We start from the raw sequence: 21916 nt of genomic DNA, 5'->3' as shown, positions 1-21916 counted from the left end.
TACCATTATTTTTCTTCTAGTACAAGATCCAGGCCATGCGTGGTGTGATTCGTGCCTGTAATCCCAGCACTTTGAGAGGCCAAGGCAGGTGGATCACTTGAACCCAGGGAGACCAGCCTGGCCAACATGGCAAAACCGTGTCTCTACTAAAAATACAAAAATTAGCCAGGTGTGGTGACACACACCTGTAATCCCAGCTACTTGGGTGGCTGAGGCACCAGAATTGCTTGAAGCTGAGAGGTGGAGGTTGCAGTGAGTTGAGATCAAACCACTCCTCCAGCCTGGGTGACAGAGCAAAACTCTGTCCCCTCCCCCCAAAAAAAAGATAGAGAAAAAATAAAGCTCATTGAAAAAAAAAAAAACTATGAACCAATTCTCTTATGAATATAGATGGAGCAATTTTGAACAAAATACTAACCAATTGGATCCAACAATATATAAAAAGGATTATACAAGTGGGATTTATCCCAGGAATGCAAAGTAGATTTAGCATTGAAAATAAATTAGTGTAATATACCACAGCAACAGAATAATCACCATGTGACCATCTCAAAAGACACACAAAGATTATGTAGTAAAATTCAATACTCTTTTATGATGCAAACTCTCAGTATGCTAGGAATAGAAAATAACTTCCTAAACTGACAAAGGGCCTCTGTGAAAGTACCCCAGCTAACATCATACTTAATGGTACGAGAGTTGATGTTTTCCCCTTAAGATCAGGAAGAAACAAGTTGTCTACTTTCACCTCATCTATTCATGATTGTGCTAGATGTTATAGCGAAAGCAATTAGGCAAGCAAACGAATTAAAAGGCATTCATATTGGAAAGAAAAGGAAGAAGTTAATTGCCTTTATTGGCAGAAGACCTGATTTTTTTTTTTTTTGAGTAAGAGTCTTGCTGTGTTGCCAGGCTGGAGTTCAGCTGCATGATCTCAGCTCACTGCAACCTCCGTCTCCCGAGTTCAAGTGATTCTCCTTCCTCAGCCTCCCAAGTAGCTGATACTACAGGTGAGTGCCACCATGCCCAGCTAATTTTTGTATTTTTAGTAGAGATGGGGTTTCACCATGTTAGCCAGGATGGTCTCAATCTCCTGACCTCATGATACGTCCGCCTCGGCCTCCCAAAGTGCTGGGATTACAGGTGTGAGCCACCATACCCGGGCTTTTTTTCTTTTCTTTTTTTTTTTTTTAGATGGGATCTCAGTCTGCCGCCTAGGGTGGAGTGCAGTGGTGTGCTGTCGGCTCACTGCAACCTCTGCCTCCTGGGTTCAAGTGATTCTTCTGCCTCAGCCTCCCAAGGAGCTTGGATTACAGGTGCCGGCCACCATGCACAGCTAATTTATGTATTTTTAGTAGAGATGGGGTTTTGCCATGTTGGCCAGGCTAGTCTTGAACTCCTGACTTCAGGTGACCCACCCACCTCAGCCTCCCAAAATGCTGGGATTACAGGCATGAGCCACAACACCTGGCTGAGGACCTGATCTTGTATAGAGCGTCCTAAAGAGTCAACTAAGAAATTATTAGAACTAATAAGTTGGCCGGGCACGGTGGCTCACGCCTGTAATCCCAGCACTTTGGGAGGCCGAGGCGGGCGGATCACAAGGTCAGGAGATCGAGACCACGGTGAAACCCCGTCTCTACTAAAAATACAAAAAATTAGCCGGGCGCGGTTGTGGGCGCCTGTAGTCCCAGCTACTCGGGAGGCTGAGGCAGGAGAATGGCGTGAACCCGGGAGGCGGAGCTTGCAGTGAGCCGAGATCGCGCCACTGCACTCCAGCCTGGGCGACAGAGCGAGACTCCGTCTCAAAAAAAAAAAAAAAAAAAAAACTAATAAGTTTAGCAAGGTTGATGGACACAAGATCAATATATAAATATTACGTCTGAGGCTGGGCGCAGTGGCTCATGCCTGTAATCCCAGCACTTTGGGAGGCTGAGACGGGCAGATCACTTGAGGTCAGGAGTTTGAGACCAGCCTGGCCAACATGGTGAAACCCTGTCTCAACCAAAATACAAAAAATACTAACCAGGCGTGGTGGCACATGCCTGTAGTCCCAGCTACTGGGGAGGCCGAGGCAGGAGAATCACTTGAACCAGGGATGTGTGGAGGTTTCAGTGAGCCGAGATTGTGCCACTGCACTCCAGCCTGGGCGACAGAGTGAGACTCTATCTCCAAAAAAAAAAAAAAATTACATCTGCCAGGCGCGGTGGCTCACGCCTATAACCCCAGCACTTTGGGAGGCTGAGGTGGGTGGATCACCTGAGGTAAGGAATTTGAGATCGGTCCGACCAATGTGGTGAAACCCCATCTCTCGTAAAAATGCAAAATGAGCCAGGCATGGTGGCACATGCCTGTAATCCCAGCCACTCGGGAGGCTGAGGCAGGAGAATTGCTTGAACCGAGGAGGCAGGGGTACAGTGAGCCGAGATCAGGCCATTGCACTCCAGCCTGGGCAACAAGAGCGAAACTCCATCTCAAAAAAAAAAAAAATTACATCTATGTACAGTAGCAGTAAGCAAACCAAAAATGAAATTAAGAAAGCAATTTCATATACAGTAGCACCAAAATGAATGAAATACTTAAATATAAATTTAACTGGCCGGGCGCGGTGGCTCACGCCTGTAATCCCAGCACTTTGGGAGGCCCAGGTGGGCGGATCACAAGGTCAGGAGATCGATACCATCCTGGCTAACATGGTGAAACCCCATCTCTACTAAAAATACAAAAAATTACTCAGGCATGGTGGTGGGAGCCTGTAGTCCCAGCTATTCGGGAGGCCGAGGCAGGAGAATGGCGTGAACCTGGGAGGCGGAGCTGGCAGTGAGCCGAGATCGTGCCACTGCACTCCAGCCTGGACGACAGAGCGAGACTCTGTCTCAAAAAATAAAAGAATAAATTTAACAAAGGAAGTACAAAACTCATACTCCAAAATCTATAAAAACCCTCTTAAAAGAAATTAAAGAAGACCTAAGTAAATTGTCCATATTTACAGATCAGAATTAATATTGTTCAGATGGCAGTAGTCCCATATTCATCTACAGACTCAATATAATTTATATCAAACTCGTAGCTGAATTCTTTTTTTTTTTTTTTTTTTTTTGAGACAGAGTCTTGCTCTGTCGCCCAGGCTGGGGTGCAGTGGCCGGATCTCAGCTCACTGCAAGCTCCGCCTCCCGGGTTTAGACCATTCTCCTGCCTCAGCCTCCCGAGTAGCTGGGACTACAGGCGCCCGCCACCTCGCCCGGCTAGTTTTTTTTTTGTATTTTTTAGTAGAGACGGGGTTTCACCGTGTTAGCCAGGATGGTCTCGATCTCCTGACCTCGTGATCCGCCCGTCTCAGCCTCCCAAAGTGCTGGGATTACAGGCTTGAGCCACCGCGCCCGGCCTAGCTGAATTCTTTACAGAAAATGACACACTGATCATAAAATTCATAGGATTTGGAAGGGACTCAAAATGAGAAAACAATCTTGAAATACAACAACAAAGTTGGAGAACTCACACTTCCCGGTTTCACAACACTGTATGAAACTACAGTAATCAAAACAGTGTGGTCACCTGGGCAACGTAGTGAAACCCCCATCCCTGTAAAAAATTAGGCATACGGCACATACCTGTGGTCCTAGCTACTCAGGAGGCTGAGGCAGGAGGATTGCTTGAGCCTGGGAGTTGGAGGCTACAGTTAACTGTGATCATGCCCCTGTCCTCCAGCCTAGGTGGCAGAGCGAGTCCATCTCAATACCCAAACAAACAAAAACCCAATGTGGTACTGGGATAAGGAAAGACATGTAAATCAATAGAATATAATTGAGATTCTAGAAACAAACGCTCACGTTTACAGTCAATTGATTTTTGCCAGTGGTACCAAGACAATTTAGTGGGGGAAAGAATAGTCTTTTCAACACATGATGCTAAGCCAGGTGGATATCCACTTGCAAGTGAATGAAAGTGCGCTCCTGCCTCACACCGTATACAGACGTCAACTAAGAACAAATCAAAGACTTAGATGTAAGAACTAAACTTGTAAAACCTTTAGAAGTAAACATAGGTGTAAGTCTTTATGACCTTGGATTAGGTGATGGTTTCCTAGGTATGACACTTAAAGCACAAAAGCACAAACAATAGAAGAAAAATAGATACATTGGATATAATCAAAATTAAAAATTTTTGTGCTTAAAAGGATGCCAGCAATGAATTGAAAACTCATGGAGTGGGAGAAAAAATTTCAAAGTATATGTCTGATAAGGGACTTGTAGTTAGAATATATAAAAACTTTTGCCAGGCACAGTGGCTCACACCTGTAATCCCAGCACTTTGGGAGGCCAAGGCGGGTGGATCATGAGGTCAGGAGTTCGAGACCAACCTGGCCAACATGGTGAAACACCATCTATACTAAATACAAAAAGTTAGCCTGGCATGGTGGCACATGCCTGTAATCCAGCTACTTGGGAGGCTGAGGCAGGAGAATTGTTTGAATCCAGGAGGCAGAGGTTGCATTGAGCCGAGATTGCACCATTGCACTCCAGCCTGGGCAAGAAGAGGGAAACTGTCTCAAAAAAACGAAACAAAATGAAACAAAAACTCTTACAATGCATCAGTAAAAAGTCAGATAACCCAATTAAAAATGGCACTGTCGGCCAGGCGCAGTGGCTTATGCCTATAATCCCAGACTTTCGGAGGCCGAGGTAGGTGAGTCACTTGAGTTCAGGAGTTTGAGACCAGCCTGGCCAACATGGTGAAACCCCGTCTCTACAATAAAAAAATCACCCGGGGCCTGGTGGTGAGCACCTGTAATCCCAGCTACTCGGGAGGCTGAGGCAGGAGAATCGCTTGAACCCGGGAGGCAGAGGTTGCAGTGAGTTGAGATCGCACCACTGCACTCTAGCCTGGGTGACAGAGTGAGACTCTGTCTCAATAAATGAATGAATGAATGAAAATGGCACTGTCCTCTGGTATTCCACAATGGAGTAAGAGATGATTTGGCCTTATGGCTCATACTTTCCCCTTTGGTGCATGGCAGCCCTTTCCCACCTTGTCATAGTCCACCCTGTTCCAGGCCAGTTCCAGGCCCACTTCCTGCCCTGTGAGCCCCCTGCGTTTCTGGCTTCTACTTTTTTCAGCAGCTACTCAATGGAGCTTCTCTATTCAACATCTAGTCGTGTATTCGTATGTCTTTTGTTGTTTCTTTCAGTGATGATGCTTCTTTCCCCAACGACACTGTTGGGAGCTTCTCAAGAATAGGCTGTCTAGGGACAAGGATGTGAAGCGGTACAAGGGAAAAGCAGGCCGTTGAGGACCTGCAGGTGTGTCACCACCATGCTTGTATCTCTTGTTAGCTTTGTGGCCTTAGGTTCAATGCTGACCCTTTCTGAGGCTCAAGTTTCCTTATTTTTAAAATAATGTTACAGGAAGTAAGCCGGTCCGTACCTGAGCCTGGTATGGCCTCCTGGACGTTCCTGTTTTCCGACCGTCTTCAGCACAGACATGAGTAAAGTGAGAATGACCAGTCCGGTGACTTACTGAGGGCAAGGTGTTCCAATTCAGATTGTATACTGATAACTACACAGGGGAATAAGAGAAGAAACACGTTAGCAGCCTGAAGATTGTAGATGTTATTGAAGAATGCATTAGTAATGTGACCACTTTTTAAAAGTTTTCAGTGTTAGAGGAAATAACCACCCCTACTACTTCTACTATACTGCAATTACTGTTAGCATGTTTATTTTTTCTTTTGTTTGTGCTTTTTTCACTTCTTTTGTGTTTTTATCATGCATTACTTATAATTATTTTGACAGTTTTTGTACCTTACTTTTCCACGTAGCATAGATATTAGTATTTTTGATTGGTTCCTTTTATAAGTAAGGAAGCATTGCTTTTATTTTTGGTCAATCATAAAACTTTTTATACTCTGATATATTTTGTATGTGCTGACATAGTAATATAGTGGTGTAAGTAATGTGTATCATTAACTACGTAGTGGTTATACATGGAATTGGTGTGAAAATCCTGGCCAGGCATGATGGCTCACACCTATAATTCCAGCAGTTTGGGAGGCCAAGGCAAGAGGATTGTTTGAGCCCAGGAGTTTGAGACTTGCCTGGGCAATCCAGTGAGACCCAGTCTCTACACAAAATTTTTAAAAAATTAGCCGGGTGTGGTGGCATGCACCTGTAGTCCCAGCTACTCCAGTGGCTGAGGCAGGAGGATCACTTGAGCCCAGGAGTTTAAGCCTGTGGTGAGCTATGATTGCACACTGCACTCTAGCCTGGGCAACAGAGTGAGAGGTGGTCTCTTAAAGGGAAAAAAAGAAGAAAAAGAAAATGGTTTTTCTAGATAAAATATCTGCTATTAGAAGAAAGGTCAGGTAATTTGATTTAACCTTGAATGATTTCTCTTTTTTCAATAAAGGTCCATTTTAGCTTCCTATCTCCTGAAGGAAAAGCTCAACATCTTGGGCAAGTTGGGGTGCCTGCTAAGCTGTGCAGGCTCTGTTGTGCTGATTATCCACTCCCCAAAGTCTGAGAGTGTGACGACTCAGGCTGAACTGGAGGAGAAGCTGACCAACCCAGGTAATTCCTTTCTAGCAGCACTGCCAAGAAAGTTTGCACTAGGAGTCCCAACTTTTTTAACCACGTCTTCAAATTGGACACTTCCTGGCAGGGCAGAGGAACCGTGTGTCCACCCTGATCTGTTACTGTAGATCTGCGTTCTCTGGGCACGTGCGTCAGTGGGCTGCGCTCACAGGCTGGCCCTCTGCCCTCACCCTCCTTCCTGATCCTCACGTCCTGGGGGGAGCCTCCGTGGCCTGGCATTCCTTCAGGTTCTCTTCTGGGACCTTGTGCATGGGCACCTTCCCTTCCCACAGTGGCTCCCCTTGGGCCACCCTCCCAAGTCTGACTGCCACCCGCCCCTCCCCACATGCCTTTCCTGGTGTGCCTGCTCTGTCTCCACCTCAGCACTTCGCTCCCTCCAGCATGAAGCTCTGTGAGGACAAAGGCCTGGCATCTCTTACGTTTAGATTCCTCATATAGCCCTGTTTATATATATATATTTTTTTTTTGTTTGTTTTTGAGACGGAGTCTCGCTGTGTCGCCCAGGCTGGAGTGCAGTGGCCGGATCTCAGCTCACTGCAAGCTCCGCCTCCCGGGTTTTTACGCCATTCTCCTGCCTCAGCCTCCCGAGTAGCCGGGACTACAGGCGCCGCCACCTCGCCCGGCTAGTTTTTCATATTTTTTAGTAGAGACGGGGTTTCACCGTGTTAGCCAGGATGGTCTCGAACTCCTGACCTCGTGATCCGCCCGTCTCGGCCTCCCAAAGTGCTGGGATTACAGGCTTGAGCCACCGCGCCCGGCCCTGTTTATATATTTTTTGACATAATTTCTTTTTTTTTTTTTTTGAGACAGAGTCTCACTCTGTCGCCCAGGCTGGAGTGCAGTGGCGCAATCTCCGCTCACTGCAAGCTCTGCCTCCTGGGTTCAGGCCATTCTCCTGCCTCAGCCTCCCGAGTAGCTGGGACTACAGGCACCCGCCACCATGCCCAGCTAATTTTTTTTTGTATTTTTAGTAGACACAGGGTTTCGTCGTGTTAGCCAGGATGGTCTCGATCTCCTGACCTCGTGATCCGCCCACCTTGGCCTTCCAAAGTGCTGGGATTACAGGCGTGAGCCACTGGGCCCGTTCTCTTTTCTTTCTTTCTTTTTTTTTTTTTTGAGTGCATTAAAAACTACTCTCTACATGATTACAATAGACTTAAAGTATAGATTTCACTGTAAGTAGACTACCCTGTGTTGCTTACCAACAAGTTTAGGCAGGTGCCAGCACAAAACTGCCTCCACATCAGTTTGCTGGTTTTCTTGTCCAGCAAGTGTGGATGTCCACACCCTCTTTTGCATGTTCACACCCTGGTTTGCTTGTCCACACTTGCTAGTTTTCTTGTGCACACTCGCTGGTTTTCTTGTGCACACTCGCTGGTTTTCTTGTCCTCACTTGCTGATTTTCTTGTCCACACTTGCTGGTTTGCATAGCCACACCCTGGTTTGCATGTTCACACCCTGGTTTGCATGTCCACACCCTGGTTTGCATGTCCACACTCACTGGTTTTCTTGGCCACATTCGCTGGTTTTCTTGTCCACATTCGCTGGTTTGTATGTCCACACTCGCTGGTTTGCATGTCCACACCCTGGTTTGCATGTCCACACCCTGGTTTGCATGTTCACACCCTGGTTTGCATGTTCACACCCTGGTTTGCATGTCCACACTCACTGGTTTTCTTGTCCACACTTGCTGGTTTTCTTGTCCACACTTGCCGGTTTGCATAGCCAGCAGTTCCCAGCCCTCTCAGGTCCATTTGTGATCTTGGAATGGGTTTCACAGAGAACACAACCTCCTTATACACGTAATTTCAAACCGTCAATTTAATGCCCTCACTGTAATACAAAGGAGAAATACCAGGACGATACTTTAAAACAAAACATCCATTTCAATACGTAAATGCTCAGGTCCCCCTACAAGAGAAGACCTGTTGAAGCTGGCCAGCCCCACACCTTGTGAGGAGTGGTTGAGAATCTGGTAGCTGCAGATACAGACTGACAGGAGGTGTTGTGTTATTGACTTGGACACTTGAGGTCTTACCATCAACAAAATGATCCTCAGATGGAGCATAACTCTTTTTTTTTTTTTTCTTTTTTTTTTTTTTTTTTTTTTTGAGACGGAGTCTCGCTCTGTCGCCCAGGCTGGAGTGCAGTGGCCGGATCTCAGCTCAATGCAAGCTCCGCCTCCCGGGTTCACGCCATTCTCCTGCCTCAGCCTCCCGAGTAGCTGGGACTACAGGCGCCAGCCACCTCACCCGGCTAGTTTTTTGTATTTTTTAGTAGAGACAGGGTTTCACCGTGTTAGCCAGGATGGTCTCGATCTCCTGACCTCGTGATCCGCCCGTCTCGGCCTCCCAAAGTGCTGGGATTACAGGATGGAGCATAACTCTTAATCAAGCTTTGATCAAAGAAAGAACAATCTTCCCTCAATTTACATGGAAGTGGCATTTCTGAAAAATTCAGCGTATATTAAATCCATGCAAAAATTACTTTGTTTCATACATAAAATTAGTTTCTAGGCTCTGATTATTCTAAGTATGTTTTTCAGTTACAAGTCCAAGGAGACATGCAGAAGTTGTAAGGAGAAAGGGATGATTTTGATGGGAATTGGGGTTGCTGTCTACACATGCCTCTGCCCACTGGGTGCAGCCCCCAATCATTGAAAAACCCACAAATGCCCCCACAGCTTATAGTCCTCCCTCCTGTCCCCAGCCTTACCCCGCCCCCTGGATTTCCAGGTGCTTTTTTGAAACCTTGGAGCATCTTCATTGACTTGCATTGTTAAGAGAATGGTTCTAGGCTGGGCGCGGTGGCTCACGCCTGTAATCCCAGCACTTTGGGAGGCCAAGGACAGCGGACCACGTAAGGTCAGGAGTTTGAGACCAGCCTGCCCAACATGGTGAAACCCTGTCTCTCCTGAAAATATGATAGCCAAGCGTGGCGGCGGGTGCCTGTGATCCCAGCTACTCAGGACGCTGAGGCAGGAGAATCGCTTGAACCTGGGAGGCAGAGGTTGCAGTGAGCAGAGATCACGCTATTTCACTCCATCCTGGACAACAAAGAGCAAAACTCCGTCTCAAAAAAACAAAACAAACAACAAAAAAACGGAGAATGGTTCTGATAGAGAACCATGTAAACATTTAGGAGCTGTAAATTTTTTTTTTTTTTTTTTGAGATAGACTCTCACTTTGTCGCCCAGGCTGGAGTGCAGTGGTACGATCTCGGCTCACTGCAACTCTGCCTCCCGAGTTCAAGCGATTCTCCTGCTTCAGCTTCCTGAGTAGCTGGGATTACTGGCGCCCGCCACCACGCCCGGCTAATTTTTCGTACTTTTAGTAGAGAAGAGGGTTTCACCATGTTAGCCAGGATAGTCTCGATCTCCTGACCTCCTGATCTGCCTGCCTCGGCCTCCCAAAGCGCTGGGATTACAGGTGTGAGCCACCGCGCCTGGCTGTAAATGTTTTAACAGTGAAAGTGATGGGAATAATGTTGTGGAATGAAATCAGTGGATCTGGTAAATTCAAGCCGGAGCCCACATGCCCCCCAGGGCTGTGCCGCAGTAGAGGCGGGCGGCGGGTGGGGGCACGGGTGCTGCCCCAGTCTACCTCCTGGGTTGCGGCTGCTGGGCGGCGGCTGCCGGGTGACCGTGTGCCGTCTGTGTTCCAGTGTTTGTGGGCTACCTGTGCATCGTGCTGCTCATGCTGCTGCTGCTCATCTTCTGGATCGCGCCGGCCCACGGGCCCACCAACATCATGGTCTACATCAGCATCTGCTCCTTGCTGGGCAGTTTCACCGTGCCTTCCACCAAGGGCATCGGGCTGGCGGCCCAAGACATCTTGCATAACAACCCGTCCAGCCAGAGAGCCCTCTGCCTGTGCCTGGTGCTCCTGGCCGTGCTCGGCTGCAGCATCATCGTCCAGTTCAGGTACATCAACAAGGCGCTGGAGTGCTTCGACTCCTCGGTGTTCGGGGCCATCTACTACGTCGTGTTTACCACGCTGGTCCTGCTGGCCTCGGCCATCCTCTTTCGGGAGTGGAGCAACGTGGGCCTGGTGGACTTCTTGGGGATGGCCTGTGGATTCACGACCGTCTCCGTGGGGATTGTCCTTATACAGGTGTTCAAAGAGTTCAATTTCAACCTTGGGGAGATGAACAAATCTAATATGAAAACAGACTAGATTGCAACAGGGGCTTGGATGGTTCGAGGAACAGGCGTTGGAGGTGGTTTCTGGCCCCGATTGGATGTGAAGTAGAAGAGGTCCTCGATCATGGTGTTAGAGTTGACTGGAGAGTAACAGGTGGTCTGGTGGACAGCGGGGAGCACGGCTCAGCACCAGAGCAGAGGCCCAGCCAGCCCTCTGCAGCCCAAAGGTGCCCAGCGGTTGCCTGGCACCATCTCTCTCTGATGAGACGAATCTCATTTTCATTTCCATTAACCTGGAAGCTTTCATGAATATTCTCTTCTTTTAAAACATTTTAACATGATTTAAACAGGAAAAGATGGGCTCTTTCTGGTTAGTTGTTACAGGATAGCAGAGATATTTTTACTTAGACTACTTTGGAAATGAGAGATTGTTGTCTTGAACTCTGGCGCTGTACAGTGAATGTGTCTGTAGTTGCGTTGGTTTGCATTAAGCATGTATAACATTCAAGTATGTCATCTAAATAAGAGGCATATACATTGAATTGTTTTTAATCCTCTGACCAGTTGACTCTTCGACCCCCACCCCCACCCAAGACATTTTAATAGTAAATAGAGAGAGAGAGAAGAGTTAATGATGGAGTGTTCCACTGGCAGGATGACTTTTCAATAGCTCAAATCAATTTCAGTGCCTTTATCACTTGAATTATTAACTTAATTTAACTATTACTGTGTATATGTTCTTAGATTAGAATAATGCAACTTCCTTGAGTATGCTTTAATATTTCAATATTCAAGTTATAAATGTATAAGGCAGTTAGAAATAATACAGTCACGTGTCACTTAATGACAGGGAAACATTCTAAGAAATGCATTGTAAGGTGACTTTATTGTGTGAACATCATGGAGTGCACTTACACAAACCTAGATGGGCCACCTATTACCCACCCAGGCCAGTGGCACAGCCTGTTGCTCCCGGGCTACGCACCTGTACGGCATGTGACTGCACTGAATACTGCAGGCAGTTGTAACACAGTGGTGAGTATTTGTGTTTCCAAACACAAAGGGTACAGTAAAACTGTGGCATTATAATCCAGTGGGACCACCCACGTGTAAGTGGTGTGTCTTTGACAGAAACATGGTTACGTGGTGCATGATTGTATATTCATTGGAAGATAGTCAAGACTAAAGACACATTAGAGCAAATGGACCCACTTAACATGTGATTATTGTCCAATTAAAGACAGTTGATTTAAGTAGCATGAGGTATTATTTGTATTCAATCTATGTACCTGGGATCCAGTATCAAATAGATCCACATTCTTTATCAGCAAGCATTTATGGCCATTCAGAAGAAATACATCAGGTAACTTGATAATAAGGCTAAGTGGGAGAAAACCTGTTCAACAGCTCATAAATCAAGTACCCTGTCACACAGGAACAGGTTAAAGGACACAATTGAGGTTAGGCTAGTTTCTACAGACTGCAACACAACAGTTTACAAAAGAATTTATAACAAAAAGCCAATGGATGTAGCCGTCTCCTTGTTGTTTGCAATGGCAGAGCGTCCTGGAGTTCCTTATCTAACCTCTCATTATATGTCTTAATTGCAAAAGAGCCATTAATTATGCCAGTATTTGAATCAAAGAGGTCATTCTCTGTAATGTTCCCATCCATGTGTTCCAAATGGGAGCAAAGCATGAAGTGATGCAAATACTTCACCACGGTGTCATGTACTTCATGGCCAGTGTTTTATCTCAGTGGGGGACTATGCCAAGTTGAAAGATGGGTTTGGGTCCAGTGGATTAGGTGAAGTAGAACATAAAATTTAATAATACCCAATTAAAGTTCCTCAGTGAGAAAAAATGTGTTTTTGTAGGCAAAAAGAACATTTCTAAAGTCTCAAGGAATAGCTTCCTAAAGTGTTGAGTGAAGAGGCTAAATAAAATGAGACTAGTTTAATATATAGAGAAAAATCCTTTATGAATTAAAAGTGTGCGTGATGACCATGAGTTGTCAGTGATTTGTGAACTAAGAGCAGCAACAAAATTGTTTTTAAAAATTGTAAATCCTCTCTTAATGGATGGTTAGCAAATGCTCAAAGTCCATTAGCAGGTTTTGTTTTTTATCATCAGTGCTTTTAGGAACTTTGTGAAAATGTAATGTAGCAGTATCAATATACTTTTGTTTCCTAGGTAAGGAGTGTGAGATATTCAAAGAATACACGTGGCTAACAAGTTCACGTGTCACATGAAAATTATCACGTTTGTGTCGCTACAGCTTTCATGTGAAATTTAGTTTAAATGCAGCTGTTGGTGTACCTTAGTATAATTTTAATCCACAATTACACCATTGATACTGAGAGGTGATACCTGATGATCTGCTCTATAACTTTCTTAAAGTGAAACAAAATCTCAAAGTATTAATAGCTCTTTTCCCCTTGAAGGTGACTGGTCCTGGGACAGTTACAATCTTTCAGGTTTATCTCTGTTCAGCAGATACTTCAGTAGGATACACAGCTTTTCTTCCAGTGAAACAAAGTTCATATTATCCATTATTTTTCAAACACGTGACACCAGCCTCAAAGTAAATGACATGACCAGTGGTTGAACAGTCTAATTTTCAAATTGAATATAGAGCATATAACTTCTGATTTAATAGTATTTATTTAAAAAATTTATGTTTTCATCATTCATTTGGAAATGAAAAAAAAAAAAAAAGCCCCAAAGTGAGAACTTTGGGGGAGGGCCTAGAACATGGATCGATCTCTTAGTAGTCTTTCCAAAAGCAAATGTACTTGAAATATTTTCATTATTATACTATTCTTTGAAAAAAAAGATGCTTACTGTATACTTGTTTTCAGGCATCCTCTAAAATCAAAGGTTTTGATCACAATGTGCAGATTTCCTCTTGATAGATACTTAAATAGGCCATTTCTCTCCTCTTCTTGGGCAATGCCTTGTTTTCTCAAACTCTGAATATTTGCATTTGAAGAGATTGCTTCCTGTTCTGCTCATTAATCAAAGGTAGGGCCAATTAAGGATTCTAACCCTAACCCAGCACCACAGAGCCCCCCCCCCCCGGAGCATCTTCCCGGTTGGCAGGAGGACGCCATCTCTGTGGAGAAGGTGCTGGAGAGGGCGGTCCTTCCCCTGCCACATGGAACAAGGCCCTGCCCATGCTGGGGACCTTGGGGAGGAACCCAGTGTTCTGGTGGCCTTGCTCAGCCCTCATTGCGGTGTTTTCCTATTAGAATGTTAGTGGAATATACTTTGCAGCTCTTTGTTCAGCAATAAGGAAAACTCTTTCAATTCCTGCTCTTCAAGCCAATTTGCTCCACCCAGTTGTCCTTCCAGAAGTTCATCCCAGCAGGAATATGTTGGTGTTTGCTCTTCTTTGGGGTTCACATCTGTTTTCTGATAGAAGTGAGCACCGTTCACTTGTGCAGTCGTCTTGCGTTCCTTCTTCCTAGACGACTCAGCTCTTTGTAAATGTTGTGCTCAACTTCCAGGGGCCAGTTCTAGACTTGGGAGATGCAGTGTCTCCCAGGTGTGCACGGACACCTGGTCCGTGGAAACAGGTGTGATGGGGACAGGCTGCTGCCCTTCTGTCTGGTGGGGAGATTCCTCTTTTTCAAGCTGCTCCGCTAACCCAGAAGAGGGGAGAGACTGTTCCCGTGGTTCCCAGAGCCCCTCCCATCGCACCGCTCTGACGCCTGCTGGATCCTGACTTAGGCTTCCTGCCACCAAGCAGGAAACTAGAAAGAGAACATTTCAGTTTAAGGTCTGTTCCCGACGGCATGGATTAGCTTCCGTGCTCTGAAGTTGTCCTTTTCATGGTGTCTGACACCAAGGAGGTTGTTCGCCCATCAGGCAGGATTGGATGGAGTCTTGGTGTTTTGCCTACTCAGGGACCAAAAATGTGTCATTGACTCCTTAACAGGGACCTTCCTCCCAAGGACATATCCGTGTTCATTTTTCATCAGTTTTACTCATATTCATAGGTAGATTCTGTTAATGTGAGTTGGAAAGAAAAGACCAATTTGCACACCAGTCACACACAAGACAGTTTTTCATATAAAATACCTCAATTTTTTGTATTCCTCATTTCCACCTCACAGTTGTACTGGTGGTGAATTTTAAGGGTCTGTCCTTTAGCTTATAGGTGATGTTTCACATCTGGCCAGATTCTTATACCTCCCTTGTATACTTGAAAAGGTTCAGAATTACAGGAACAGCAATGAGAATTTGGCCCACTATCACTGCTCATTTGTTTTCATACACATTCCTCACATGCAGGAAAATAATTATATTTTAAGAAAATGTAACTTTGTTACATTAAAATATGTTGTCTAGTAAAAAGTTGATATTCAGTAGAACAAGGATCGTGTAAATAAACATCTATTTCACATGTACCCAAAGCGTTTAAAAAGCAGAGTCCGGGGCCCAGAGCGCGAGCCAGGGAGGAGGAGGTTTTTCTTCTTTTCTGTATTTTTCCCTAAATCGTGCAAACATAGGTGAGTCTCTTAACCTTTCTGTGCCTCAGTTTTTCTACCTCTAAAGGGGTGGGATGGTTCTCCCAATTGTTTCTAAAACACCGGCGCTTTCCGCAGCGTTCTGGTGGCCTGAGCTGAGAGCACCGTGTTCAGAAGTGCCCGGGAGTGGCACAGTGGAAACTCCGCTTTCACGGACCGTGGAGTCCGCTCGGGACCGTGCTGTAGAACACACAGCCTCACGTGCTGAGAAAGCAAAGGAAGCGCCGGGTGTAAAGTTTGCATGAGTCCATGAAGCTTTAGTTTTCCTTTTTTTGTTTTAAAAGAAAGGGTTTTATATGTTCTATTGTAAAATATGGAAATTAAACAGGGACTTAAGAAAGCCGCACAGAAAGATCACCTTCCGATGGCGTGATGGGCTCCTGACATTGGCCGAGGTCTGTGTTCTGAAAAAGATTTCATGGCCTGTGAAACACGTGGATTCTATTACACTGGATTTGGAATAAATGATGCTGAACTTCCTGCTTCCAAGCAGCTCAGCCCTGATGCTGAACTGACACCAGGCGAATGTCAGGGCTCCCAAACCACTAGTGCCAAAGGGTCATGTTGAAAAGTTCAGAATATTTATTTGTCAGAATATAATAATTGCCCCCCACCTTAGTATTTTTGCACTTTATAAAAATTTAGATATTGTTTTTCAGTGGCTTGAGTGTTTTGCCTTTTCAAAGGATAACTGATTTTCTTGAAAAACGGAGTATAATCGTGAAAGAGAGGAAGATGATAAAAAAAAAAAAGTCAAATGTTGATTGGTTGTGTAAAAGTTTTGTCATATAAATGTATTGGGGAGCTTCCAATTAGCATACATAGACACATGTGTCCATGGCTAAGACCTGCTTATATTTTGCTTTATAGATGTAGTCATAGCATGTTGTTAATTGCCTCATGTAAATAAAAAGGCTATTAAGTTTTCCAGTAATATTTATTAATCTGTATGTGTTTTAAAATAAAATAACTTATTTCTAGCTGAACATTTGTTGATTTTTTTTCCCTTTACTTGAAATGCTCATGTAGTCTCAGGTTCCAGGTCATCCCAGTTCCTCACATTTTTCCTATCCTCTTTTTAGAAACGGGTAGCCTAGGGTGGGTACAGTGGCTCATGCCTGTAATCCCAGCACTTTGAGGGACTGAGGTGGGTGGATCACTTGAGGCCAGGAGTTTGAGACCAGCCTGCTCAACATGGTAAAACCCCATCTCTACTAAAAAATACAAAAATTAGCCAGGCATGGTGGTACACACCTGTAGTCCCAGCTACTCAGCAGGCTGAAGCAGAAGGATCACTTGAACTTGGGAGGTAGAGGTTGCAGTGAGCCGAGATCACAGCACTGCACTCCAGCCTGGACAACAGAGCGAGACTCCATCTCAAAAAAAAAAAAATAAAAGAAATGACTAGCCTCTAGATCTCCATAACAGTGTAGAAAATGTCTACCTATGGGCCAGGCGCGGTGGCTCACGCCTGTAATCCCAGCACTTTGGGAGGCCGAGGCGGGCGGATCACCTGAGGTCGGGAGTCCGAGAGTAGCCTGACCAACGTGCAGAAACCTCGTCTCTGCTAAAAATACAAAATTAGCCGGGAGTGGTGGTACATGCCTGTAATCCCGGTTACTTGGAAGGCTGAGGCAGGAGAGAGGTAGAGGTTGCAGTGAGCCGAGATCGCACCACTGCACTCCAGCCTGGGCAACAAGAGCAAAACACCATCTCAAAAAAACAAAAACAAAAAACAGGCCAAGTGTGGTGGCTCACGCCTGTAATCCTAGCACTTTGGGCGGCTGAGGCGGGCGGATCACAAGGTCAGGAGTCTGAGACCAGCCTGGCCAACACGGTGAAACCCCATCTCTACTAAAAATACAAAAATTAGCTTGGTGTGGTGGTGTGTGCCTATAATCCCAGCTACTCTGGAGGCTGAAGCAGGAGAATCACTTAAACCCGGGAGGTGGAGGTTGCAGGGAGCCGAGATCGCACCACTGCACTCCAGCCTGGATGACAGGAGCGAAACTCCGTCTTGGGGAAAAAAAAAGAAAATGTCTACCTATGCATCTACCTTCGGGAGCAAATCCATGATGTGTGCAGAAATTCTCTATCCTGCGACCATCTCTTGATCCAATGAAGTGATAGTATTGAATAAAACCAGCTCTATTTCAATATGTTAATAACTTTGACATGTTTTTGAGTTGTATTACATATTATTTTACATTTTTAACCCATAGAAAACGAGACAATCGTAACACATTTTCATACTTCAAGCGTCATTAGAAATCTTGTTGCTAGTCTTCTTTAGTGTCCTACAATTGTCTTTGTTGTTTTTTGTTGTTGTTGTTTTTGTTTTGAGAGACAGGGTCTCACTCTCTTAGTCATAGCTCACTGCAGCCTCGAACTCCTGGGCTCAAGTGACCCTCCAGCGTCAGCCTCCCTAGTAGCTAGGACTACAGGCCTGTGCCTGCACACCTGGGTAATTTTTTAATTTGTTTGTAGAGACAGGATCTAGTTATGTTGCTCACGCTGGTGTCCTATACGTTATTTTATCAAATGAGAAAAAATGAGTAAGATTTTTTTCTTAGTCTCTATCCCAAAAGATTTAATTATTCACATTTTCATCAAAGTGTACTTATACAGAAATCCAAGACTAAACGTTTTATGAAATCACCAAATGCATCTATGGATAATTCTTTCCAGATAGATTTTTGGGGCTGTGAAGTGTATTAATGCCAAATTCTGCTGTCATTGAACAAAAGCTTGGGTTGGTTGGTTACTACTATAGAGTAGCTTGTGCTAGCTGCTAGCCAAGGCTTCCCTGCAAGGGACTTGTCCTAGAATTTCTGTGTTGCTTCATTACGTCCATCCCATCCATCTGATGACCCTTCGTTTTGACATTGTCAGCATGTTTGGTGTAGTATTCATCACACTTACTTGTTCACCATTAGTTTGAACCTCACATGATAGTTTTAAAAAGGTTTTTAGGCAGGGCGCGGTGGCTCACGCCTGTAATCCCAGCACTTTGGGAGGTCGAGGCGGGTGGATCACAAGGTCAGGAGTTCAAGATCATCCTGGCCAACATGGTGAAGCCCTGTCTCTACTAAAAATACAAAAATTAGCTGAGCGTGGTGGCAGGGGCCTGTGGTTCCGGCTATGCAGGAGGCTGAGGCAGAAGAATTGCTTGAACCCGGGAGGTGGAGGTTGCAGTGAGCCAAGATTGTGTCACTGTACTTCAGCCTGGGTGACAGGGTGAGACTCTGTCTCAAAAAATAAAAAATAAAAATAAAAAGGTTTTTAGTTGGAGAGGTGAGGCACAGACAAGAAACAGATATAAAAGATGTAGGTACCTTGGCGACCAGGCACGGTAGCTCAGGCATGTAATCCCAGCACTTTGGGAGGCCGAGGCGGGTGGATCACCTGAGGTCGGGGGTTCGAGACCAGCCTGGCCAACATGGAGAAACCCTGTCTCTACTAAAAATAAATAATTAGCTGGGCGTGGTGGTGCATGCCTGTAATCCCAGCTATTCGGGAGGCTGAGGCAGGAGAATCGCTTGAACCCGGGAGGCAGAGGTTGCAGTGAGCCGAGATTGCGACATTGAACTCCAGCCTGGGCAAAAAGAGCGAAACTCCATTAAAAAAAAAAAAAAAGATCTAGGAACCTCTCTATTACCAGTTCAAAGAGGACAGGATTCATTCCGGCCGAGCACATGAGAAAGAGTTAGGAGTGGAACTCATGGTGGCGAGCAGGAGAGTGGTGGTGCGGACAACGTAACAAACACAGTGAGTCTGTAAACATCACTGAGAGGATGGAGCAGAGGGTGGAGAGAAGGTCAGACCAGGTTGCTCATCTGTAACACCGAATCTGTTTTATTTTTGACAAAGATTTGGGGGATCCCAGCATCTTCTCCTTCCCTTAATTTGGCATACTTACTGTGTTAGTTTTTCTTACGGCTCTTCACAAGTTACATACCTTGTAACTTTAAACAACACACACGTATCATCTTACGGTTCTGGAGGTTAGAAGTTCCACACAGGCTTTACTGGGCTAAAATCAAGGTGCAGACAGGATTACGTCCGTCTGGAGGCTCCTGGGGAGAGTCTCGTCTCTGCTCTTTTGGTTTCTGGAGGCCACCTTTGTATCGTGCCTCGTGGCTCCTTCCTCCATCTTTGAAGCCAGCAATGTCATCTCTCTCTCACCACTCATCCATCACCATAGCTTACTCTCTGACTCTGACCCTCCTGTCACCCTCTTGGAAGGACCTTCATGACTGCTTTGGGCCCACATGGACAATCCAGGGTCAGCTCCCTCTCAAGATCCTCAGTCGCATCTGCAGAGCCCCTTTTGCCGTGTCAGGTGGCACAGTCACAGGTTTCAAGGGTGAGGACGTGGATATCTTTGGGCATTCTGCTGACCACATCCACTTACCATTTTACCAAGTGAGGCAGTTCATAAAAGCCAACTCCTGGCTTTTAATCACTGTCCTACTGTTCTACCTCAATTCACCTTGAGTTACTCCTATATTTTTTCAGAAAGTTTCTCCCTGCTTATCCCCAAAAAATGTTTTGGAAAATGCCTTACTACATTTGTAGATCATCGATGGCCTTGAATAAACTAAATAATAGTAACTGAAAAGTTTTTATGTAATACAAATGCTTTAAAATGACAGGGAGGCCGGGCGCGGTGGCTCAAGCCTGTAATCCCAGCACTTTGGGAGGCCGAGACGGGCGGATCACGAGGCCAGGAGATCGAGAGACGATCCCGGCTAACACGGTGAAACCCCGTCTCTACTAAACGAGCCGGGCGAGGTGGCGGGCGCCTGTAGTCCCAGCTACTCGGGAGGCTGAGGCAGGAGAACGGCGTAAACCCAGGAGGCGGAGCTTGCAGTGAGCTGAGATCCGGCCACTGCACTCCAGCCTGGGTGACAGAGCAAGACTCCGTCTCAAAAAAAAAAAAATGACAGGGAAAGCCACTATTAATTTTGGAAGGACAAAGGGCAATTTTAACTAGTGATAGGGGTTGAGGTAAAGAAAAAATGATCATCTGCTGTGCCGTTCTGATGCTTCTGTTGTAACAAAACCAAAACATGCAAGAGTAATTGGGGAACAATGTATACGTAAGAAAACTATTTGATTTCCTAATACATGATTTTTAAAAATACTGTTTTAAAGCTGTTGAAATCATGTCATTGTTACAGAAGCATAGGCCAGACTTCTTGCTTCTGTAAAAATGACAAGATTTCAACAGCTTTATTGGGGTATAATTCACATATAATAAACTGCACATATATAAAATGTATGATTTGGTAAGTTTTGACAAGTGTCTTTTGATGAAAACAGCCAGAAACAAAACACTGAACATCCCCATCACACCAAAGTTTCTTTTTGACCCACTGTAATCCCTTCACCCTCCTTGCCTCCTCTCCTCCTAGGGACCCATTCATCTGCTTTCTGCCACTATACATTAGCTTCCATTTGCTAGGCTTTTATATAAATGTCATTGTTGAGTACACACTGTTTTTTTGGTCTGCTTGTTTCACTTACATAATTATTTTGAGACTCAGCTATGTTAAGGTATGTATCAACAGTTCATTCCCCGGCCTTTTTTTATTTTTTGAGGGTTTTTTTTTTGAGACGGAGTCTCGCTCTGTCCCCAGGCTGGAGTGCAGTGGTGCGATCTCGGCTCACTGCAAGCTCCGCCTCCCGGGTTCACACCATTCTCCTGCCTCAGCCTCCTGAGTAGCTGGGACTACAGGCGCTGCCACCACCCCCGGCTAATTTTTTGTATTTTTAGTAGAGGCGGGGTTTCACCGTGTTAGCCAGGATGGTCTCGATCTCCTGACCTTGTGATCCACCCGCCTCGCCTCCCAAAGTGCTGGGATTACAGGCGTGAGCCACTGCGCCTGGCCTACAAGTATTTTTATGGATACGTATCTGTTGAGTAAATACTTAGAACTGCCAGGTCATATGGTCGGTGTATGTTTAACTTTTTAGGAAACTGTCAACCAATTTTCCAAGGAAATGGTACCATTTTACAATTCTTCCAGCAGTGTATGAGAAGGAGTTAAGAGTTTTAAAACTTTAATATCTCATGGCGACTGCTTGAACACTCAGAGTATACAAGATGTACAACATCATGGGCTGGAGAAGTGATGTGGGCATGTCAGAAGCCTGCAGCATATTAGCAAGGTATATATGTACTTATAAAGACAATGCACTGTACAGTGTGGGAGGAGGTGTCCAGAGGGAGGTCCAGATAATGACAGAAAGCTGATTAGATGAGGCGGAGCTCCAGCTAGCAGAAAGGAGCGACAAGCAAATTCATTCGTTAGGTTAAATTAACATATCGACAACTAAGCATTCCTGAAACCACTACTTCATTACTCCTCTGCCTCCTAGAGCAGCAGTCCCCAACCCTTTTGGCACCAAGAACTGGTTTCATAGAAGACAATTTTTCCACAGACATGGTTGGGGGTGGGGAGGATGTTTTTGGGATGAAAGTGTCCTCAGATCATCAGGCACTATTCAGATTCTCATAAGGAGCGCGCAACCTAGATCCCTCCCATACACAGTTCCCAATAGGGTTCGCACTCCTGTGAGAATCTAATGCTGCCACTGATCTGATGGGAGGAGGAGCTCTGGTGGCAATGTGAACACTGGGGAGAGACT

General features: G+C 45.3%; 1 protein-coding gene across 1 annotated transcript in view; it reads left to right on the top strand.

The window, feature by feature from the left end:
* The window catches only part of NIPA1 (NIPA magnesium transporter 1), a 35203-nt gene extending 18955 nt beyond the window's left edge, over window positions 1–16248 (top strand). Inside the window, exons 4-5 of the mRNA XM_045395154.2 lie at window positions 6406–6566; window positions 10254–16248. Of these exons, the coding sequence (XP_045251089.1) occupies window positions 6406–6566; window positions 10254–10765 (673 nt within the window). The 3' untranslated portion in view covers window positions 10766–16248. The remainder of the gene's footprint in view (window positions 1–6405; window positions 6567–10253) is intronic.
* Window positions 16249–21916: the final 5668 nt, after the last annotated feature.

Source organism: Macaca fascicularis, chromosome 7, assembly GCF_037993035.2.
Source record: "Macaca fascicularis isolate 582-1 chromosome 7, T2T-MFA8v1.1".
Taxonomy (NCBI): Eukaryota; Metazoa; Chordata; class Mammalia; order Primates; family Cercopithecidae; genus Macaca; species Macaca fascicularis.
This window is presented reverse-complemented; position numbering and strand designations above follow the sequence as displayed.